The sequence below is a fragment of the Sander lucioperca genome, chromosome 1 (genome assembly GCF_008315115.2).
Source record: "Sander lucioperca isolate FBNREF2018 chromosome 1, SLUC_FBN_1.2, whole genome shotgun sequence".
NCBI classification, from domain to species: domain Eukaryota; kingdom Metazoa; phylum Chordata; class Actinopteri; order Perciformes; family Percidae; genus Sander; species Sander lucioperca.
This window is the reverse complement of record NC_050173.1, coordinates 52,447,385-52,471,287: the sequence shown is the minus strand read 5'-3', so window position 1 is coordinate 52,471,287 and position 23,903 is coordinate 52,447,385. Positions and strand designations below refer to the sequence as shown.

Below are 23,903 nucleotides of genomic sequence, written 5' to 3'. Positions count from 1 at the left end.
TTACTAATTGATTGCGGGTTTTGTGTAGATTTGGACTTTTATACGTTTATTCCACTTCGTTTAAACGGCGATCGTTCACCTGTTTGGAGCTTGCTGGTGAATGTGACGCGCGTAGGCCTTGCTGGATACACCGTATCATTTACCTTTTTGTGGATCTACTGATCGCTGTGGATTACTTTTTTTCCGTGTCATTGGATTACAGCAAAATACGGATCTTTTTTTCTCAACGCGTCTTAACGTTTTATGGTGAGTTTGGAGAGGCATCTCAACAGACTGTAGGTCCAACACTGATTGTTCACCGTTAGATTTTAGTTGAACTAAAAAGGCTCGAAATATCACCACACTTTAACTTTAGCATAATTAGGGTCCCCGGCGAACCCCGTGCAACGTTGAATTCCCAAATTCCACGTTTCACTAGTCATGACTGCTTTCCAAGATGGCTCCCGCAAGTAAACATGAACGCGACTGTCTTTATAATCTATCTTTTTAATAAACTATCTGTACACTTACAACGTTGTCAATGCTTCGTTTCACATTTAGGGACCCTAATTATGCGAACGTTAAAGTGTGGTGATATTTCGAGCCTTTTTAGTGGTATTAAATAGCGATTTAATTTGAGTGTCCCCATGCCCCGAATACTAGCATTTCAAGCTAACCAGCGGTCCGCGGTAGCCACGTTAAAGCTCCAAACTCATTCGATTAGCATGAAAACATGTCCCAGAGAGCGACAGAGTGGGAACACATCAGTTAATAACCCCTAGGTTCGTTTTGCGCCGGAATTGTCCTTTAAAGTGCTCATATTATACTTTTTGGCTTTTGCCCTTTCCTTTATTGTGTTGTATATAATTTATTTTTTGTGCATGTTATAGGTTTACAAAGTGAAAAAGCCCAAAATCCACCCCAAAGGGACTTACCATCTCCAACAGAAAACACTGTTCACAAACTGCTCCAAACAGCTCTATTGTAGTCCAGCCTTTACTTCAGAGTCAAACGTGCGTCATTTTGTAACACACGTTATAATGCTCGCCTAGCTGCTAGCATGGCACGCCCTCATACTCTGCTTCTGACAAGCTAGCAGTACTTACTGCGTGTGTGCGACTCCCAACAAAGATGGAACAGAAGTGAGATGCCTCACTCTGTAGCTAAAACAGAGAGCTCAACACACAGTACACCAAAAATATGGTGTTTTTTTGAAAATGAAACCATGTAAACCTATTCTGGTGCAACCTCTAAATACTTTTTTGAACCGGAAAATGAGCGTAATATGAGCACTTTAAAATATGGAACGCCTCTCCTGATGTCAGAAGGAAGTGAGCATTTGCGGTACCATCATCTTTTGATTAGTTAGCTAACTCTGTTTGCATTACTTGCCAACTAAAATGCTTCAGCTACTGATACAGCGATGAAACGGTGTGCAGTACAGTATAGAGAGCCGTGCTCATGCCATCTAGTTCAGCTCAGCCCAGTGTCAGTCACCCCATTATAATCAAAGAGGGAAACGGACTTACTGGGAACGTAGACCACTTCACACGCTGCTACAAAATAATAATCACGATAACAATATTAACACATGTAGCTGGGTTAGGACTGATGTGTTGAAACTGCTGACTTGAATTCTTGGAAACTCCTAATGTCTTCTCTGATGTCGACATACTTGATCTAGACACACAGGTTTCAACACCCTGCCATCCTCCATGGCCTACTAATATAATGCAGAAATGGGTCCTGTGGGGAATATTTCTTTGGAAGGGAATAAAGAGTGTTTGTTTCTAAGATTTTATCTGCAAAGCAAATAAAACACAAATAAAGGCAGATATTAAGACTGTAGTGTTTGTTTTCAAGCTCTCCATCCATCTCTGTCTCACAGCTTTTCTCTGATTCTCTGCGTCTCTGTCTGTATTAGCTGACTGATTGAGTATAGTGAGATGTGTCATTCCCTCCATCTATTTCATACACACACAGACACACTCACTCAGAGCCCTGTCATACATCACAGCTTAAAGGCTTATAGAGTAGCTACTCTAGTATCTTGTCAGCTTTCTGACTCATGACAAGATTTTCAATTTTCCCCTTCTCACCTGACTGCACTTTACAGCTCTGTCTCTCTGTGCTGGCGTGCTCCCTCTCTCATCTTGGCTCCTGCCTTGTTGTGCTGCCTCCTCATGAGAAAATGAGTGTGCGTGTACAGTTACAGTTGTTGGGCTGATTATAGTTGTTATTTTAACATCAACACTAATCGATCTGGGCCACCAATGTTTGGTGTTTCTGAATTGTAATAGTTGACATTTTGATCTGCACGTTGTTCCCGTCAACACTACTTTCAGAGACTGGTTCTATAAAGAATATTGCCGTGAGCTTCCCAGTGTGTGATGATTCACTTTGGTTTCATATTTGATTTTTAAATCTGGAGTCGGAAATCTTTTTTTTGTGTAATCTAGTTGATCCAGGCTGCAGTAAAGAGCCAGAGGTCAGCTCCCTCTGCAGAGTTTTGTCCACAATTTCACCCAAATTAGCTTTTTTTGCATTTTGCATGCAAACTGTAGCATAAACTCTAGGGGTGTCGCACTTGTGATTTTAAGTGGAAAATTGATCAAAATGAGCTTTCAGTTATCAAAATCATAAACTGTATGTTATATCAAGATAAAAAAAAATGTGTATGCTGGTTAATAATGTGTATAAAAAATAATCTTTTAAGTTTTTTTAAGTCTGTTGTGATCTTAACTTTTTCTTCATGTATTCTAGGGTCGTCATGTCAAGACAGGCCAACTGGCAGCCATCAAAGTCATGGAAGTCACAGAGGTAAGAGTGCATTACGTTGCACACTCACTATTCTCTCTATCTCCACCCACCGTTTCTTCCTTCCTCTTTCTCTTTCACATCTTTGGTGAAAAGAATGTAAATATAGAATTTCAAAGAAATCGCATTGCCAGAGCCATCAGATCATCATGCTGTCAATGTAAATTTTACACACATGATCTACACGGGAGAGTATTAACGCAAGCTGACCTGATCTTATTGCATGTAGAAGGACATTTTATACAGATCCTTGTACATCGGCATTTCTCATGGGCTTTAATGTAATACGTCATTCATCGTTCATTACCACGTTCATGGGTCCTCAAAATGTCCGGGGAAAAAATGGGGGCATTCCACTGATTTTACACATGAAGGACAGTTTATTCGTCATGAGGAGTACAACTCAGCCTGTGAAAACAGTTGTGTAATATGTTCTGTGGCTCTGGAGGCAGCGTTCCAAAGTTCCAAAGGATTGGGCTTGAAGCTTAGAATGCATCATGAACTGTCGTGGTGTTTGAAAGAAACTGGCATTTGGGAGGCAGGGCTTTTAATGAAAGACGCTATCAAATTGAATGATGGGACATGTAGGATCGAGTGTTTTTGGACTTTGACCCATTGGAGGGACTCACAGTCAGGATATCTCTGCCTCTGCTGCCTCTGATTTTGACCATTCTCTTCTAAACTGTCCCTTGTGAGTTCCCGAACTTTCTGGAAATGCAACACCAAATCACTGGAGTACTCCTTTTTAAATTGCATTTTTGTTTCTGATATAGATCTGCTGTCTGTCTAAATTAATTCTCCTGTATCCTCCCTGTGCAGGAAAATATAAGCACTAAAAAAAGGGAAGAAATAGAATTTTATATTTTTTTTTTGGTCTCCTGTCGGCATGCTGTTCGTTATGTATCTGTGATGTAGAAGACCGACAATTCAAGCGCACTTGCTAACGTCATTTGGTTTTAAAAGTTGGAATGGTTTGACAAGTTTAAAGTAGTGATTCCACCAAACGGATTATTACATAATCCAGTCCCTCCAGAAAAATGCGATTATGTGATCGCATAATTCAATGCATAATCAGCCAAAGTCTGCATATTTATGCGGGGGCTGCATTTTTTCAAATACGCCACACTTTCACCGCATAAATTGCAGATTTCCGTGCAAAATATGCGGGGCTTGCATGATTTCATAATCCCTGCATTTTCGTTGCAAAAAAGTCACATATATCTTAGCAGAAAGTTGAACGGGAATGTTATGAAGTGACGTAATTACGCGACGTGAACATCATCGAAAAGCTGCAAACCCCGCGATGAAGCCATGATGAAACCGAAGTTTTTTGGAAGTTCCCGCAATTTCATCGCATAAAATTGCATAAATATCCCGCATATTCCATCGCATTATTTAAGAAAACGTGCCGCATAATCAAGGATTTTTGCCCGCAACAATCACAAAAAAACTAATTTTTCTGGAAGGACTGATAAAAACTTTTCACAAGACAATGATTATGTTTTTGTAGGATCTGCTGGCTCAATATTTCAGTATGTTCAAGCACATATAAAAAAAACGAAGGGAGAGTAATCAACAGAGCCATAAAATATCAGATAAAAAGAGAGGGAGGAAAAGAGTGAAGAGAGAGAAAGAGAGACTGTCACTACCCGATGTGAGTCGAGTGCAGATGTGAGTTGCGCACGCGTCACTTTGCGACTTCACGCAGATCTGTTGTGCTGTTAGCCACAGAATAATGAGATAGGTACATTACATAGCAGCCATTTATTATTTAGCGTAAGGCATCACATTTTCACGGCATGATCCCTGATCTATCCCTCAGTTCTAGATTAGAGGCTGAAGTAGCCTACAAGAACCTGCTAACGAGAGACTTCTGTAATGTCAGTACAATAAAAATGGACCTACATAACGAAGTTCGTTCACTGCTGGCCACAAGTTAGCAATCAACAACAAAATGCTGGAGGCAGCAAAAAAACCAAAACACCGCTGGCTAAACTATTTAAAAATGGCGGGTCTGTTCAGGACACCCCCGTCTGTCGCTAGCAGTGATGACGCAGTGATTAGTGGCGATTCTCTCCGACCAATCAGTAGTCTGCAGGTTTTCACGTCACCTTTTGGTATCGGCTCAGCTAGCTTGGAACCTCGACGGAGGTGGTACTAAAAAAAGCCCCCCCCCCCCACACACACACACACACACACACACACACACACACACACACACACACACTAAAAAAACCTAGACACACACACTAAAAAACATAGACACACAGCGAGGATCACAGACAAATCTACTTTAATATACCTCTAGCCTGACAAAATTCAATTACATGAAATAGTCTCTTCATTCTTACAGTTCTCTGAGTCCCACCAATATTTCAGTTTTGACCCAGAAGTAGTTTTTTTATTAGATTATGGGGGAATATCCTTGATATTAAAGTTCAGTTAACTTTTAAAGCCACAATCTTGGATAGTTCTGGTGATATCAAATATTAATAAAACTCATCATACTGCAAATCAATTTGAGGATGAAAAAAAGTTTTGTATGTTGAATTTGAGTGGCGGGGTCAGCCAGACAGTTGTATATGGATATATGATTTGACTCTGTGTGCTGTACCTCGTGGACTTACAGCTGTACGAGGGAACACTGGAGAGGTGTGCAGGTTTTATTGAATATTGCTGGTGGTTTTCAGATGTAGAGCACCAGGGCCAGCAGAATGGGGTCAAAGGTTGCAGTAAGCGATTTTGAACTCGACTACCAAACAAATACAAGTGCTAATTATCTTACATTAGCGTTCTAACATGGCAACTTAAAATGGTGACCATGGTAAATTTATACCTGCCAAACATACTAGCATTGTTATTGTAAGTGTAAGAGCCAATTAGTGCCCTTGGTATAAATGGGAACCAATCTTTGGTTCCTCGGGTGCAACCCGGAAGCACATACAGTTTTTGACTACACGCACACACCAACACCACAACACTACACAGGCATACATACAAGCAGTGATTTGTGTGGAAACCCAACTAAGATCATGGAAATAAATGGAACCAATGGTTTTAACTGCAAATATGACTTGGACTTTCATTGATCAAAAAGGTAAAAAATGTGTCAATTACTTAGGGCTGCACAATTAATCGAATTTTAATCACAATCACGATTTTGGCTTCCCACGATCAAATTTGCGTGATTGAGCGATATTTAAAATGCGTCATTCTGTTCATATAACGCTCCGTATCAAAGTTTATTTTATTTTTTTGCAAAGCCAATCTAGCGCTCCGTAAACCACTGTCTGGTCATGTGCCTCCATGAGCCAATCAGAGTTGCTCCCTGCACCGCGCAGCTTAGTTTCTAGATGTAGACAGTCACAGAGGACAGAGTAACGTGAGGAAAATTCCACAACAGATAGCAGTCGGTCATAAGGCTATAAACTATCTTAACAAAGAAAACAAAAAAATGCCTAACTTAGCAGAGGGCGATGCCGAGGGGATCGTCCATTGTGCGGAAGCATTTTGGGTTCAAGGCAAGTGACACAAAACAAGAACAGGTCATATGCAAAGAGTGCCGTAAAGTTGTTATGGCGCCACAAAGCAACACAACGAACCTCTTTAACCACTTAAAAAAACACCGTAAAGTTCAATACGATGAATGTATGAGGGCCAAGAAATGCGTTGCAAAGACTAATCATCATCAACATCAACTAGGGGTGTAAGAAAAAATCAATACACTTGAGTATCGCGATATTTTATTTTGCAATAATGTATCGATTTTCAAAAAGGCAATATCGATTTTTTTTTATTTAACGTTCAAAAATATTAATGTAAGACAGTGGTTCACGTTTATGTTGTGTTTAAACCTCCTACCGCTAAATGGCTATGCTGAGACGCACCACTAGTGTCTTTGCCTAACAGTGCCTAGCAGTGCCTGACTTTTAGCTAGAAGCTAACAACGTAGCTATGGCTGAACTTTGGCCTACTTTAGCATATGAACATTAGCTCACTAAGAACCTGTGAACCACAATCCCAAACTGGCAGTTTGATTTTCTGTGTACTGAATTGTTTACCTAAAGTAAACTTCTTTGACTTTTATGCACATTATGTCTTTTTTTAAATATTAGTTTTTCTAAAATTATACTTAAAAACAAATCCCAATATATCGCCTTATGCACAGTATCGAAATATATTGCAATATATTGAATCGTGACCCATGTATCGTGATACGTATCGTATCGCCAGATTCTTGCCAATACACAGCCCTAACATCAACTCAGGCATCCATCGAAGCGAGGCTCTTTACCGCATCACCATACCCATCCACCTCCCAAAGACACAGTGAAATAACGAATGCAGTCGCATTTCATTTGGCCAAAGACACGGGGCCAATTAAACACGGGGACAAACGAAGGCTTCAAATTCTTGGTCAACACTCTGGGTAAACGATACGTGATTCCCGTCGCCCAATTATTTTTCCAAGGTGGCACTACCTGCGATGTACAGAAAACGCACGGTACAATGCAAGTTTAGACATATTTTGCTTCCTAAAATATATTTGCACAATGGAAAATGGAAAATTTTGCTACATTTTCTTTATTGTTTTCTTTATTTTTATTTATTCTTTAAGGAGATACAACTGAATTTTGGTGAATAAGAGGACCTATTTTATTTTGATGCACATATTTGTATATTAGCACGAATGTAGCACAATATGGATATGGAAGCAGTTATAATTAGCCTATGTGACAATAAAATAGTTTTGGTCAAAATCAACAAATAATCGTGATAATTAATCGTGATCTCAATATTGATCAAAATAATGGTGATTATGATTTTGCCCATAATCGTGCAGCCCTACAATTACTAGAGATGGCCCGATACCATTTTTTTGCTTCCCGATACCGATTCTGATACCTGAACTTGGGTATCGGCCGATACCGAGTACCGATCCGATACCAGATGTCATATATTTTATTATGTTTTAACAACAGTATACTACTATCCCTGTATGGATGTGATATTTCTATCTTTGTTGTCGGTCTGGCCTAGGTTAAACTCTTTGTGAAACATGAACAAACACAAACAATGAATGCCACAGAACTCTCTTTTATTATGCAGTTTGACAGTCAGTTATAACGGACAAAGAGCATGAATAAACTACTTTTAATGTAGATTTTTTTTAGGGCTTTATTACGTGGTATCGGATCGGTGCATAAACTCCAGTACTTCCCGATACCGATACCAGCGTTTTAGGCAGTATCAGAGCCGATATCGGAGCCGATACTGGTATCGGTTTTCGGAACATCTCTAACAATAACTCTACCCGTGGAACAGCACCTCAGGGGCTTAAAGCTTGGGCTTAGCTTCTACGGTGAGGATGTTAGCTTGTTTGTGCTAGCATTTAGTTCAAACCACCGCTGTACCTTATTCCAGCCTCACAGAGCTGCTAGCATGGCTGTCGACTCTTATTGTTGTTTAAGCAAAAAATGTCAAACATTGGTAGGGTTGACTGCTTTTATTTGTTTAATGTGAAAGGAAACAGAAGCTGTGGAATCTTTGGATTTTGGACTCTAGTCGGACAAAGCTAGCAATTTGAAGACGTCACGTTGGGCTGTAGGGGGTTGTGATGGTCATTTTTCATCACTTCCATTTTGTAGACCAAATAGTGACTGAAAAAAGCATGTTTGCAACGCTGGTTTGAGTAGTTTATGTGCAGTTTCTATTGTAAGAAAATATGCATTACAAACTGTTCAGACTATTCAGTATACTTTGCCACACATCTGCTTATTGCAGAACTGGGCATGTACTGGTTTCTTTCCTGTTGATGGTATTCTCGGTCTTCTGTGTTGCAGACAAACTTTTTAGCAGGAAATGCTTGGCTATTATCTCTACACACACACACACACACACACACACACAGAGTGCAGACACCGGCAGGAGGCTTTCAGATGGAGGTGAAAGTTCAAACTCTGCCTTGTCATTTTCTCCCCTCCTGTCCTGTGGAGATTTAAAGGAGGTCAGTGACTGGGAGAAGCTCTCTTTTGTTTCCTCTTCACTGATTAACAGCCACATCCAGCTCCACCTCTCCTCTTCTCCTCCAGTCCAGTGCAGATTTAGGGGTTCAGTGAATTGAAGAAGTCACAAGTCATCCGCCGCACTCTGTTCTCTTCTGTGGCGCTTGGGTCTCATTACACACTGACCAAACGGAGTTGTTTTGTCGAGACATGGCAGTAGTTGAATTAAGGTCAAATGGCTTTTGTGAAAGGCCATTTCCAAGTTACACAACAGTCTGATTGGAGATGCTGTCTGTCTGGACGTGTACGTGTTTGTGTTGTGTGGGCTCTGTGGAGATGGAAACGAAAAGGAAAGGTTTCACAAACTTTCAACCTCCTGTAGATGAACCTCAGCTTAAGCATGATAAAGTATGTCATATTTCTAGTTTTAATGTAATTCTCAAAGGAAGAACAAGCAGGAAGTGAGGATGGGCCTCTACGGGAGTAACTCCCAAAGCAGAAGTGTGGCACACTATGTAGAAAATGATCTATATGGTGTACTGTTGTGAGTTCTATTTAAGATGTTACTGGGAAAGCACTGTTTCCTTTAGGATTTATTTTTTTTAGCAGTGGGGGCAGGTCTGTCCAAACAACAGTTTTTTTTGGTGGAGCTGTTCCTTTTAATAGTCGACTTGGAAGAAAGTGAACTTTTTGACAATTAACTACATCAACGCAACAGTACGTGGAGTTAAACTAGAGGTTGACCCAATAACCTCTGAATAGTTCTACTTGTTGTTAAATCGCAATGGGGGTGCATTATGTCGGCAGGATCATTTAAAAGGCAACCGCGACTACATTGTGCGTCTGCCTTATTTCTGATACCGTGGCGGCAGAAATTTTTGCCGTGGCGTGCCGCCACTACAAAATCAACATAGAGGAAACACTGGGGGAAAGAGATGGAGAGTAATCCCAACCAGGGCTGGGTATCATTCGATACCGCTACCAATACCGTGACTTCGATACCGGTTCCTAAGCGATACTTTTTTTGATACCAATTTTCTAAAACAAAAAGAAATGACAACATTACAAATTATAGCACAAATCCTTTTATTTATTATTCAGCTCCTACTGCAGTACATGAGCACCGTCTCTGTGTAACGTAGAGTTTTTCCTGCGTGTCTCTGCGACGTGTAACGTTAGACAGCCAATCACAGACATTATTAGATCTTGGTAGAAGCATGCTGCATGCTGATTGGCTCTCTTGACGCTGACGAGATTTACTCCTATTGTATTTGAAATTGGGTATCGAATGACGAGGCATTTTTCGATACTCGATACTTCATAGGCATTTCAGTCGGTGCCTAAAAAGTAGTGAATTCGGTACCCAGCCCTAATCCGAACAGAGAAACATGTCTTCTTTCAAATACGCTTGACTACTTTAAATGCCCATCGAACTACTCTGACATTGATGTTTTCATCACCCACATATACTGTACATGTAGTTTGATTTCTACTGCATCTGTTGTTATGTTTAGGAAGAAGAAGAGGAGATCAAACTGGAGATCAACATGTTGAAGAGTTATTCCCACCATAGAAACATCGCTACTTACTATGGCGCTTTTATTAAGAAAGGTCCTGCTGGACAGGACCACCAACTCTGGGTTTGTAAACTACTGTATCTGTTATTGCCATTAAGTTATTAAGTTTGAAGAAATTACTAATTTGTTTTGTATTAAATAGCTGCTGCCCTTCTGGGTTTTTTCTGAAATAATATGTTTCTGTCTTATGTGTGTTCATTCCCATAATAATAATAATAATCACAGTTGTTTTGGCTGGTGCCTGTGTGCCTGACATTTCTGTATGCGTCCACGTAGTTGGTGATGGAGTACTGCGGAGCCGGCTCTGTCACAGACTTGGTGAAGAAGACCAAGGGCAACTGTCTGAAGGAGGACTGGATAGCTTACATCTGCCGAGAGGTGCTCAGGGTAAGGTTTTTATTTTTTATTATTTTTTTATTTTATTTACTTTTTATTAGTTTTCTTTAATGTGCCATCTAGGCACCAAACATACAACGTAACATAACATGACAAGGGGAGGATTTGTGCATTAAATAAAACGGCATTTAACAGAAGCTCATCATACATAAAGTTATAAAGATGCTGCTCGAAAATAGGGAAAAAACATTTGTTATTAAGAGGATTTGACCATGTTTTTGCGATCTATATGAAGTCAGGTCTTACAGTTGACACATAGCTAAGCCATTTTGACCAGTTCTCTTCAAAAATATCAGTTTGGTTACGTAGTTTGAATGTAATTCTCTCCATAACATATATATTATAAATTATATCAATCCACTCATTTATTGTTGGTTTGTCTTTCTTAAGCCATTTTCTGGACAAAGCCTTTTTACACCCCACTAACAACACACTCAAAAGGTATTTGTCTCGCTTTGCGTATTCAAGTCCGTCCAGATCACACAGGTACATGACTTTGAAATCTGGAAACATTTTCCTTTTTTAAAAACAGCCCCCAGAACCCCAAGAGCCTCTCTCCAAAATGGAACTTTATTTTTTATTTTGATCAATTAAGGGAATTATTCGATTAATGCATCACACAACCCGTAACCCTCGCCTCCCCTAGTCTATATCGACGACGTTACACATCCGGGATTGTTCAGGTCCTGCTGGAAATTCCGCCAGATGTCCCTATTTTCGGCCGGATGACCGTTAACTTCCGCTTTCTTTGTGTTGGCGTTCTAAACTCTGGTGGATTTCTGAGGACTACGGTTAACTGCTCCTCAGATCTCTGCAGGGTAAATCCAGACAGCTAGCTAGACTATCTGTCCAATCTGAGTTTTCTGTCGCACGACTAAAACAACTTTTGAACGTCCACATGTTCCACCAAAACAAGTTCCTTCCCGAGGCTATTTTGCAGCGGCGCCGTTGCTCCGTCCGGCGCTTAGCACCGCCCAAGACGATTGTGATTGGTTTAAAGAAATGCCGATAAACCAGAGCATGTTTTTCTCCCTTCCCGGGATGCTGTGTGGACTAGACAGACCCTCCTCCGCAGCGCTGTGGAGGAGGGTCTGGCAATGCGAGACTACCACTCCCCCAACCCATCACAACATCACACTCCCAGTAAAAAAAAAATAAAAATAAAAAAATCTAATAATCTGTACAGACAAGTCTTTGATAAATTGTAAAAAGAGTGTTCATATCACATAAAAGTCCTCAATCTTCCCTTTTGCCAGAGATGTCAGTTTTTCTAGTGCCAGATTAGAAGACATCTCTTTTATCCATTGAACCGTTGTAGGTGCTCAGGGTAAGGTTGACGTAAACACATGCGTACCACAAAACATATACGCACTATACAGCTGCACTTGTGTAGCAGACCCAACAGGGGAACTTTGTTTCTGAGGTGTTGTTGCGGAAGAGGCCCTTTTTAGTGCTGGTGAAAACAGAGGTAGTAATTTGCGTGTGGATGCAAACTAAAGGCTGGCTGAGTTGCTGTATAAGAAACAAGATGCTACTTTTAGTGTCGGATCCTTTGCCAAAACATCAAAGAGAAGAAGCCAAACTGTCGGCGTTACCTCTTTATGCCCAGGGATCAGTATCTCTCTCATGTTTTCCCACTGTGACGCCGAGGGAATACTTGATTTTTGTTTTCATTCATATACTTAAAAGGCCAGTTTAAAACGCGTCTGTAAAATGTTATGGTTATCATTATGAGAGATCACAAGGTCCTGAGAAAGAATGTTTTACCCTGCTCTCTGCGCTGTGTGTTTGTGGCTCTAGTAACAAACCTACACGCACACAAACCGAATTATCAACTCGGTTCCAGCATCTCTGTCCTGGACGCTGGCATTATCAAGAAGAGAATGAAAAGTGAAATGATTTTTTTTTTTTTTTTTTTTTTTTTAACACAAGGCGCTCTGGACTGTCGCCAATGTTTTCCCTGCTGCTGTCAGCCATGCCGTCTCTTCATTGTTCCAACATCCCAGCACACACACACACAAACACACACGCAGACGCTCGGCAAAGCATGGTGAAGTCATTGTCTGAAATAAGACTCACTTCCTTTGTTTATTTAACCTCCTTTTGAAGAAGCGAGAGTCCAAACACGCACGCACACAGACGCACACACATTCAAACTGTGCCACTGATTGGTAGCCTGTGCTACTGCTCTGCTACACTCTGCTACCTAAAGCAAGGTTATTTAGTAAGGGGGGGGTGGACTCGATTCACATATGTATCATGATTTATTTCGTTTTTTGCTCTTTTGCTTGATTTTTAAAATCGATTCTTTCCCCCCAGAATTGATGATTTCTATTTATTTATTTTTACCAATGATTCAGCTAAATATTTTCTGTTTATACGGTACCGCCAACGGCGACTACATCATATCCGTTTCCAGCAAAACAGACTGAAAGCAGAAAATGCAGAAAACGCATGTTATGTACTTCTTTACAAATGAAATAAATGTCAGACTGACATGTGATTCGTTTTTAGAAATATCTCATTATTCAACTTTTTTTTTTTTGTTTGTTAAAGAAGGAGAAGAAAATCGCAATTCTCGATATTAGAATCGCAGTACTTCTAGATTCGCGCTAAACAAAAATCGCAATACAAATTGCATCGGCACCAATGTATCGTGAAAGAGTCAAATCGGGACAAAAGCAGATCTTCCCAGCCCGTATATTTAGAATTTGCCTGGAAGGGAAAAGCAGGGCAACAAACTTCAAATAAAATCTACTCTTTGTCCGTTATTCCTTTTTAAAAATAAACACACAATACTTCTCCTCTTTCAAAGGAATGCTTGCGACTTGGTATTTATAGTGCTGGTGGCCATCTGACTGTGTATCTGTGTTCATGTGGGTGTATGTTTGTCTTCCAGGGTCTTTCCCATCTCCACTCCCATCATGTGATTCACAGAGACATTAAGGGACAAAATGTTTTGCTCACAGAGAATGCTGAAGTCAAACTGGGTATGACACAGCGACACATGCACTGTGGTTATTCAAGCACATCCGCATGCCTCCAGGCAAGGCTGTGGAGCAATCACACACAGTCATAAATACACGCATGCACAAATCACACAACCGCAAAAGCACCTCATGAAGATGCAAAGACTGTGGTTGTTTTGGAACGTTTTTTTTTATGTTTCAGTTGACTTTGGAGTGTCGGCACAGCTGGATAAGACGATCGGTCGACGGAACACCTTCATCGGTACTCCCTATTGGATGGCTCCGGAGGTCATAGCCTGTGACGAGAACCCGGAGGCCACATATGACTACAGGGTACTCAATTACTCAATTCCGGCCAACTTTAAGCACCTTTTCATCATCATCTTTTATCTTTTTGAATGTGTATTGACAGAGAGAGAGGTTGTCTGAAGGTGAAAACTAAGAAATATAAATGTAATGTAGGAATTAACCAACCACATACAAAAACAAATACATAGAACAGACAGCCGAGATTGGGATGAACTAAACAAAGGCCCCGTGTCATTTCGAGGGTCTTATACCTGGATTCAAATCCAATGTGAGTGAATATATTTTGTTTAAACACACACTGTCTGCACAGCCAGGGGCAGCAGCTTCAGTCTTACATCAGTGTTTACACCAGATGTGTTCAGGCACAGAATCTAGTGTAGGTCAGCCGCCTATTTGCGTTCCTCAGACCTCAACACACAATCACTGGAGCTTAGAGCATAAAACTCAAGAAAATAGACACGAAGCGTGAAAACGCTGACAGAGTGAGAGTCAGAGTGAGCACATTGGCCAGCTGTTATGGCCTGGACGTCCCCGGTGAACTAGATCAGCTGAAGACCCTCCCACGTCGGCCCATTTCCTGCTGAGGTTGGCCAGCCTCCAAAACAGTCACAGAAATCCAAAAGAAACGCAGATCGCAAAGCTGATCGCAATCCCTCTTGGTTTTTTTCCCGGGCTACATGCAAATCAGGTTCGGCCCTTCAGTCCAAAGGGTGGTGGTCATGCACCTAAAGCTGTTTAGTAGCTGCCAGAAGAAGAAGAAGAATGTAGGGATGTCCCGATCGGATCGGGAAGTATCAGTTTGGAGCCGATAAGGGAATTTTTTCAAAAAATGTTCCGCCTTTAATGGACAGGACAGCTAGGTGAGAAAGGGGAGAGAGAAGGCAGAAGACATGCAGGAAATCAGCACAGGTTGGACTCGAATCCTGGACCTCTGCTGCGTCGAGGCATAAACCTCTATGTATGTGTGCGCCTGCTTTACCACTGAGCCAACCCGGCCACGATAAGGGCATTTTTTAACTGATCGGGGATCGGCAGTCACCCCGGTCCCCTCACTCCGATCATTTCTGTCAGTAAATTTGACACCTTTCTAAGTAGAGGTTGATTTTCTATGTGAGTTTACAAAAAATGGTAGCTGCACTAAGTTAAATGTATTACGCTGAAGGCATCTTTTAGTTGCTTTTTTACTTCGTTTTTTTTGTAAACAAAAAAGCAGCGTGCAGCTCTATTATCTAGGCAAATACAAGTATCAGATCGGGACTCGGCAGATATTCAATATTTAAAAAATCGGATCGAGATCGAGGGCCAAAAAAAAAGCTTTCATCCCTAGAAGAATGTATGCCCTTTATCAGTTTAGTTACAGCAGTTACGGTTTAGCTTGAAGGCTAGCTACAGCAACAGCAATCCACAAACACATGGATGAATCTTGTTGATGAACTGCAAGCGGAAAAAAAAGCTGTGCTCATCTTTCAAGTCAAGTCAGCTTTATTGTCAATTCTGCAATGTGTGGCAGACATACAGAGCAATTGAAAATACGTTTCTCTCCGACCCACTGTGCAATAAAGACACGTGCAACAAGTATAATATAAAAAAGATAAGAAATGTCTTTCTTCATCTCATTTGTATATACGTTATATATACAAATCAGATGAACAAAGATAAGTTATATATACAATTAAAAAGATAAGGAATATATACAATACACTAATACATTCTAAATAGTGCAAATGTAAGGCAAAATCAAACAGTACAGAAAAGTTGCTGTTGCTTTAATGAGACAGAGAGGCTGACTACGTTAACATGTACATAATATTCCGGTTTTTGCCCTTATTCAGAAAAAAATGGTATTCCGACTAAGCTGTTTACGCGGCTATTGAAAGTGAATATTCCACTGATATTCCCATTTACATGTAGCTGTGCAAAATACGATTTTTTTCAAAGTTTTCCAGCGGTGGCGGACTTGTTGGACCGTGCCAACACAGCGTCCCTCTTTCATTCCTTCAACCAGCTTCTGGAAAAGGTCGACGTAGTTAGTTAGTTAATGTGGTCTAAGCCTATATCAACAGAAGAGTTTCCAATACTTTTCATAACGGAATTTTTTTTTTATCACTGACAGAAAAACTGTCAAGTGCGCTGCTATTTTGCGATGCCGAGCAAACTTCATCCTAACTTTTGACCAAAAACGTTCCCGTTCCCTGTTACTGACTAGATATATTGGAGACATCCTCAAATGGAATCTCCGCTAACTGTATGCTCTTCTGGAAGTAATTAGACATTGACTTATAAAATCCAGTGCATCATTGAAAGGAATCCACTCATTCTTTGATTCTTTTGTCAAATGCCAGACGTTTGGCTCGAATTCTTGGAAATTGTTTGTGTAATTCCTGGACCTGTGCTCTCACACACTATGCACAGAGTGATTTACTGTTTGAATATAAAGGGGAGATCCAAAGTTTACAGGAAATGAACTGAACTGGAGCTTACGTTTTGTGCGTGCACCACACGTCTTAACCCTTTTCCTTTTTCCTCTCGTTCTCAGAGTGACCTCTGGTCCTTAGGCATCACTGCTTTAGAGATGGCTGAAGGAGCCCCTCGTAAGTTAGGAATGCACTCACGCATACACGCATTGTTGATTGAGACCGTTTGTTTTTCTGTACGTGTATTTCCACTCTGGATTCATTTTCTCCTCCCTTTTAACAGTTCCTGTCCCCATCTGGTCCTCTCTTTTTCTCATTCTACACACACACACACACACACACACACACACACACACACACACACACACGCACACACACACACACACACACACACACACACACACACACACACACTATTTCCCTCTCGTAATCTCTATCTTTGTTTGCAGCGCTGTGTGACATGCATCCAATGAGAGCACTGTTTTTGATTCCACGAAACCCTCCACCCAAACTTAAATCAAAGAAATGGTAAGCCCGTGAGAACACACTCACGCACTCAGTGATTCACACACACACACACACACACACACACACACACACACACACACACACACACACACACACACACGAAAACAGGGCTTGAAAGTGGTCTTTGTTGTGGGTTTCATGCATCACGCAATCAGACAAACACTATCTCAGCACTTTCTTCCCACGATGAAACTGCAAACTCAAAGTGTGCATGTCCAGGCATGTTCCTTAGGCGACAAGATAACAACCTGTAATACATGTGGCCTTGGCTTTATTAGAATGGACACAGTGTTGTTGCCATTTTTTAATCTCAATCAGAGTTATTATGAACCCCTCTCCATCTCTCTTTCCCCTCTTCTCCTCCTCTCCTGTCATCCTGTCTCCTCCTCTTCCATATATAATGGAGAAGCTCTTCAGCTTGAACTGGTGGTTGCACCCGGGATGTCTTTTCATTCACTATTAATGTAAACAGAAGCACTGGTTCGTAGGGCAGCTTTTAATAGCTTCGATGGGTAGCAGTGCTCTCTAGTCTTTTTACCTCAGGCCCTCCCGCAGGCGACACACACACACACACACACACACACACACACACACACACACACACACACACACCCCAAAAACTAAGCAGCAACACATATTCCTTCCCTGTTTTCTGTGTGTTCAGAGCACAGACAACCCACCTCTTGAATTTTAGGAGTGTTTCAGTATGCAGATATTTCCTGAGTAAAACGTTATCAACATTTTTGACAGGATTTTCCCTTAACATTTTCAACAAGTGATTACTAGCTTGCACACGCTAGGTGAGTTTCTAAACAACTATTTAAGAGTTTTGTGGCATGTTTTAGAGGCTGTCATTTATTAAATTATGCTTGACTAATGAGCCTGCTGGTTTTTGTATCGGTCTGTTACATTTCACTGTCTCTTTTTATTTCATATTGACTGCGTATTGATTTACACATGATCTCGCTCCACATTTTTGAGTTCTCACTTTATACACTAGGTGATGTATGATTTTTGAATAGCAATTGTTTTTGTTTTAAGTCATGGTCCACCTTTAATTATGCAGAAGTTCCCTTAATAAAAGAGATGTTTTAATTGAAAGGGACCAGTCTTGTTAAATAAATGCTTAAGAGTTTAGGTTAAAAACAAAGTCAAATTTTTCAACAATATCAGGATAAGGACTCTAGTCAATAAAAAAGTCTCAACCTATAACATGTAATATGGGTTTGTGGGTTACAATGTTTTTTAAATTTCCACTCGGTTAAGCCACTTCCCATTTCTTAGCTCAAGTTTATTCATAGATGGCTTTAGTGATATGATGGTGATAGTAAAAAGTGCACACAATACAAACTGTAGCTCAAAGTTAAATTGGGCATTGGCAGCTTAGAATATTTAAATTTGGATTCCAGAACTAAGAATTAGGGGTGTAAGTAAAAAATCGATACACTTGAGTATAGTGATATTTTATTTAGCAATACTATATTGATTTTCAATACGCAATATCGATTTAATTTTTATTTTTTATTTTTTAGTTTACGTTCAAAAATATTCATGTAAAGACCCGGACACACAGAGCCGATAATCAGCCGTCAGACAGTCTGGCGAGGAAGGTGACTCGAGTCTGTTCGGTGTGTTCCGTGCCGTCGTCCGTCCGAGGGGCCGTCGTCCTTCATTTTGGCCGATTTGACATGTATAATCGGCGGGGCGGGCACTGCCGGCAGTCGGACTCAAATGACCTATCTGATTGGTAGAGTGCTAACCCGGAAACGGGAAGCGGAATGAGTGTGACTAGAGTCTCTCAAAATCTGACGAAATTTTTTTAAACTGACCTTTGTTGATCTGAAATGAAGACAGATTCAGAATCAGAAAAAGCTTTATTGCCAAGTACGTTTACACACACAAGGAATTTGTCCTGGTGTTGTAGGTGCATGTCACATTAAAGCAACACGCACAGACACACCGAGTCGCCATATGCGGCGCCATCACAACTCTCTCTTATTCAGCAACTGCACGGCCTATTTCTCGCTTAAAATGTTTTCAGAAACACGTTTCGGTGAACTATTTTAGTACAATATGAGATCGTATTCTGAACAAGCCGCCATGACAGTCTGTCTTTAAATTTCTGGAGAAACCAGACCCACGTGACGTGTTCGTCCAATCAGCTGCCGGTTTTCATTTTTGGGCGACAATACAGATTAGCGCCGCCTGCTGTTATGGAGACGTATTACGTCTCGTCGCTCTGGTGTGTTCCGAGGCACTTTTTTGACCAACTTGGGGAGACTGATCAGCCCAACTGCCTTTTCTGCCGACGTTTGGCCGTCGGCTCTGTGTGTCTGGACCTGAAGACAGTGGTTCACGTTTATGTTGTGTTTAAACCTCCTACCGCTAGATGGCTATGCTGAGACACACCACTAGTGTCCTTGCCTAACAGTGCCTAGCAGTGCCTGACTTTTAGCTAGAAGCTAACAATGTAGCTATGGCTGAACTTTGGCCTACTTTAGCATATAAACATTAGCTCACTAAGAACCTGTGAACCACAATCCCAAACTGGCAGTTAGATTTTCTGTGTACTGAATTGTTTACGTAAAGTAAACTTCTTTGAATTTTATGCACATCATGTCTTTTTTAAATATTAGTTTTCTAAAATTATACTTTAAAAAAATCCCAATATATATCGCCTTACGCAGAGTATCGAAATATATTGCAACATATTGAATCGTGACCCATGTATCGTGATACGTATCGTATCGCCAGATTCTTGCCAATACACAGCCCTACTAAGAATGGTGTTAATAACTGAGCAGGCTAACTAAGGTTGTGTGGACAACATGTAACCTATACCTGAATTAATTAAAAAATACATTACACTTGCATTTATTAGGGCACATTAAACAGAATTTATATAGTGCAGGTTTTTACAACAGTCTCTCTCGCGCTAACGTGGTTTGTTTTCCCTTTCGCCCTCTTTCTTCGTCTCTTTGTGTCTCTGACAGGTCGAAGCGTTTCTTGTCGTTTGCCGACAGTTGTCTGGTCAAGAACCATCTGCATCGGCCCGCCACGGACACGCTGCTGAGGCACGCTTTCATCAGAGATCTGGCTAATGAGAGACAAGTTCGCATCATGCTCAAAGATCACCTGGACAGGACCAGGAAGAAAAGGGAGAAAGGTGAGGAGAAACGGATATATACCAGTAACAGACGTGTGAAGGGATAAGGCAATGAGGCAGAGATAGATGGAAGGATGGCTAGAGGGACTAACGTGTTCGGTAGCTGGATGAATGCACTGAACATTAAATGCAGTCAGCTAGTATAGTTGCTGTTTTAGTTTTATTAAGACCAAAACCTGAACTGGGATTTCCTGAGTTCTTTTACTCAATTCTTCACAGCAGCAAAACTGACTGACTCAAATTGATTCCAGCGAGTCAGTAATAATTCCGTACTTCTATTTTAAATGCTGAATTCTCCAGCTGATGTGCTTATGTACTGTAGGATGACTTACAGTGATGGGGATGATCCTAGGGAATATGCGATGGGCTGGGGTCCTGATGGAGGACCTGCGCTGATATTATTTCACTGCTTCATGCCGTGTTTGTTTGTGGGGAGGGAAGGTAGCTCTGTGCAAAGCGTGATTTATGCTTCCGCGTTATATCTACGCCAGACCCTACGCCGTAGCCTGACGTGCACCTCTCGAAAACTGTAACCCCGCGTCGCCGGGACGCACGTCGCTTGGCCGTAGCGTGGTAGTGTTCCAATCCCCCCCCCCCCCCCCCCAACTCATTTCCGGGTTCTCCTACTTCATAAACAACATGAAATCAAGGAGAGGGTTAACTTTTTCTGCTACAGGGGAGACACTTTGTTTCTCTCACTATGCCTCTAGAGTCTGTACTCGCTCCGAAGCTAATCGCTGTCTCTCTCTCACTCGCTCTACCACACACTCTCCCACACACACACACACACACACATACGCCGGCCCTGCTATTAGATCGACGCACACACCAACACACAAGTATAAACTTCAGGCCACTTACCTAGACTACGGCGAAAGCTCTGCGTGGAGCCTCCGCACAACCATAAATCATGCTTAAGGAGAGAACTAAAGTATGGTTTTTATTTACTTCGAGTCACAGGGTGGTCCAGCAAGAACTGCGTTAAAAACTCAAGAGGCATTCAAGCAGACATAAGTGAACACATACTTTCACAATATCAAATCAAGACATGATTTTGAATGTAGAACACATACACACAAACGCTAATTGTAAAGCCAAACCCCACAGGGGGTTGACTCCATGAGACACAGAAGGAGAACTGCGTGCAGAACCCCTGTGCCGATTAAACACCCACATTTATTCTCTGCCCTGCATTGTTCGAACTTTCTTTTGGAATTCTTTGGAAGAGTAATGAATTTTCAGAGCGTTTTACAAGTAGGCCACTTCACAAAATAGAGGTTGCTTTATGTCTCACTAATTCACTGCAGTAGGTGGGTTTCAGGCCGCTTGTAGTGGAATAGGAACCATCACACCACACTTGAGCTGAGAGAGTGCACCAGCTGCACTAATGGCACAGCAGCTGCTTCTCTCAGGCTGTTAAAAACACGGTGTTTCTGCTCACTCATAGCATGCTCTGTATGGAAATGTTTCATTAGGTTGCTAGTGTTACCCACAATTTACATAGCTTATTTTGCATATATTATACTTTGTTCATTGTTTTTTCCGGGGAACCCAGTATTATAACACCTAAACCTGTCCACTATTACTGCAATGCACTGAAACATAAAAAGAAAGTTTCAGGCAAGAAAACACTGATTTAATTACGAAGGTTTTTTTAGGTGAATTTTTCTATATACGCGTATGATTGCACCTCTAAAAATGCAAAACACTACCGCTAGTTGGACAACAGGTTTCCCTCTTGTGCCAATTTGAGCTGTACCAGATATGCCAGATATTTTAATTGAGTTGAATACAGAGGAATGGTGACAGCGAGACGGCCAGACAAAAAAAAAATGAATTAAACCCTGGATGAGTTGCACGTGCTGAATATGTGATGGCAGTCATACTGTGAGAAAAAGAGTTCGGGGAGGGGAGGAGAATTTATGAATCCGCTCCTCCTTTGTTCACACGTTGATATTCAAGCAGTGCGAGAAATCCTCGTATTGTCCATTAGGTTTACTTATCTTCGTTTGGGAAAGACAGACAGGGGAGAGAGAGGGAGAGGGAGAGAGAGAGAGAGAGAGAGAGAGACAGACAGAGAGACAGACAGACAGAGAGACAGACAGACAGACAGACAGACAGGGCAGAGGGGAGAGAGAGAGAGAGAGAAGCAGAGGGGAGAGAGAGAGACAGACACACACACACACACACACACACACACACACACAGACCAGAGAGAGAAGCTGAGAGGGGAAGGAAGGAGGAAACAGAATGGCCATCTGGTTCTAATCTTCTGTGAGCTTATAAAAACACACTAATGACTGGTAGACTTTCTGCATGGTGTGTGCGTGTGCGTGTGCCCCTATGCCCATCCAGAGTAATGAAATGCCGGTAGTCTAAGTGCGTGTGGGAAAAGTCACTGCTACAGAAAGAAACACCAACGCTCCGGACATGATGCAAAAAGGATGTGTCATTTTCAGCATACCCAAGAGTGTTTGGCCAACGATGGTGTACAGTATGTTTTGGAAGATGAATCACTCACACACGCAAAAAAGAGGCCACTTCTCAGTCAGCAAAAGTGGCATTAACCCTCAAAATTGCTCTGCTCTCCGGCAGCTTTGGCTCAGAAAGACGCGGCACGATCCAAAAACCTTCAAACCTGACGTCACAGCAACCGAGCAGAGATTTCCTCTGTCCATTGCAAAAGCAGACTTTGTCAGTCTTCCGCCTTCTTTTTCTGGCTTGAACAAGCCCACCTTTCAGCGTGTTAATAGCAACATATGGCGTGTCAAGTGAATGTTCCGAGTTCGCCCGAGCTACTTTCACACCATATGTTGGCCAAATGTTGTTATGCTAAGCTGGCTGGCCCGTCTTCCTGGCCTTTGGACAATAAGCCCGCTGGAACAGCGTTGGCCTGGGCAGTGATTTAGGTGTAGAAAGACTCTCAGAAACACTTTTCCAATCCACAATCCAAACTATTAGGTCTAATAATATACATTTAGAGAGTTGCACCAAAACAATACTTCCATAACTCTGATGTGTGTGGGCAGGGAAAGACACTAAATCACATGTGTCATGGCTCCCATGTTAGGAGGCGCATGTAAAAGAGAGAGACAACCTTTTTGGTGAATGCATTTGCGGCAGAATTGAGATGATTCAGCATTGCTGTTTTCGAAAGCCATGGTGTAACAACTCTCTCCCATATGTCTTCCACTAAACAAGACTCTCATTTACTTTCTTGTTGCCCAAGTTTGCCCACACTCCACTTTTGTGTGGCTTCGATAATGACAAAATTGCTACTGGCAGTAGACGACAAAGGAACGAGACGGCAGGCATGGAGGAATGTTTAATCAAACCGTGGCTGGCTCAGAAAGCCAGAGACGCAGTACTGTGCGCCGGAGGAGAATACCCACACCAGTGCAAACACAGAGGCCTTCACTCCAAGCACCACCCACATGACCATACCTCAAAACACTGAACGCATCATTTTACGATAGATAGCCCGCTAGGTTCACACTCAGACATGTTACCATGGACAGCGGAATGAAGTGGAACACATTCCACCAGTGCTCTGCAGCTGCTGTCTTTAGGATGCCTACTGTCACAGATCCTCTCAGATTTAGCTTTAAGGGCTGCAACTCAACTTCATTATTGATTCATCTGTTGGTTATTTTCACGATTGATCAGTCTGTAAAAGATTAAAAAAAAAAAAAAATAGTGTCACATCTTCCCAGAGTCCATGGGGATGTCTTAGGGCTTTTTCA

General features: G+C 41.5%; 1 protein-coding gene across 4 annotated transcripts in view; it reads left to right on the top strand.

Annotated features, from left to right (window-relative positions):
* si:zfos-2326c3.2 (mitogen-activated protein kinase kinase kinase kinase 4) overlaps positions 1-23,903 on the top strand; it is a 101,241-nt gene that overhangs the window by 16,605 nt on the left and 60,733 nt on the right. For all 4 annotated transcript variants that reach the window (XR_004898448.1, XM_031280098.2, XM_031280099.2 and 1 more), the window contains exons 3-10: positions 2,743-2,799; positions 10,316-10,441; positions 10,655-10,765; positions 13,674-13,764; positions 13,946-14,076; positions 16,589-16,643; positions 16,916-16,994; positions 19,988-20,160. Coding sequence is in view for 3 of the 4 variants with exons in the window: in XM_031280098.2 (XP_031135958.1) it covers positions 2,743-2,799; positions 10,316-10,441; positions 10,655-10,765; positions 13,674-13,764; positions 13,946-14,076; positions 16,589-16,643; positions 16,916-16,994; positions 19,988-20,160 (823 nt within the window). In the remaining variant the exon portion in view is untranslated. The remainder of the gene's footprint in view (positions 1-2,742; positions 2,800-10,315; positions 10,442-10,654; positions 10,766-13,673; positions 13,765-13,945; positions 14,077-16,588; positions 16,644-16,915; positions 16,995-19,987; positions 20,161-23,903) is intronic.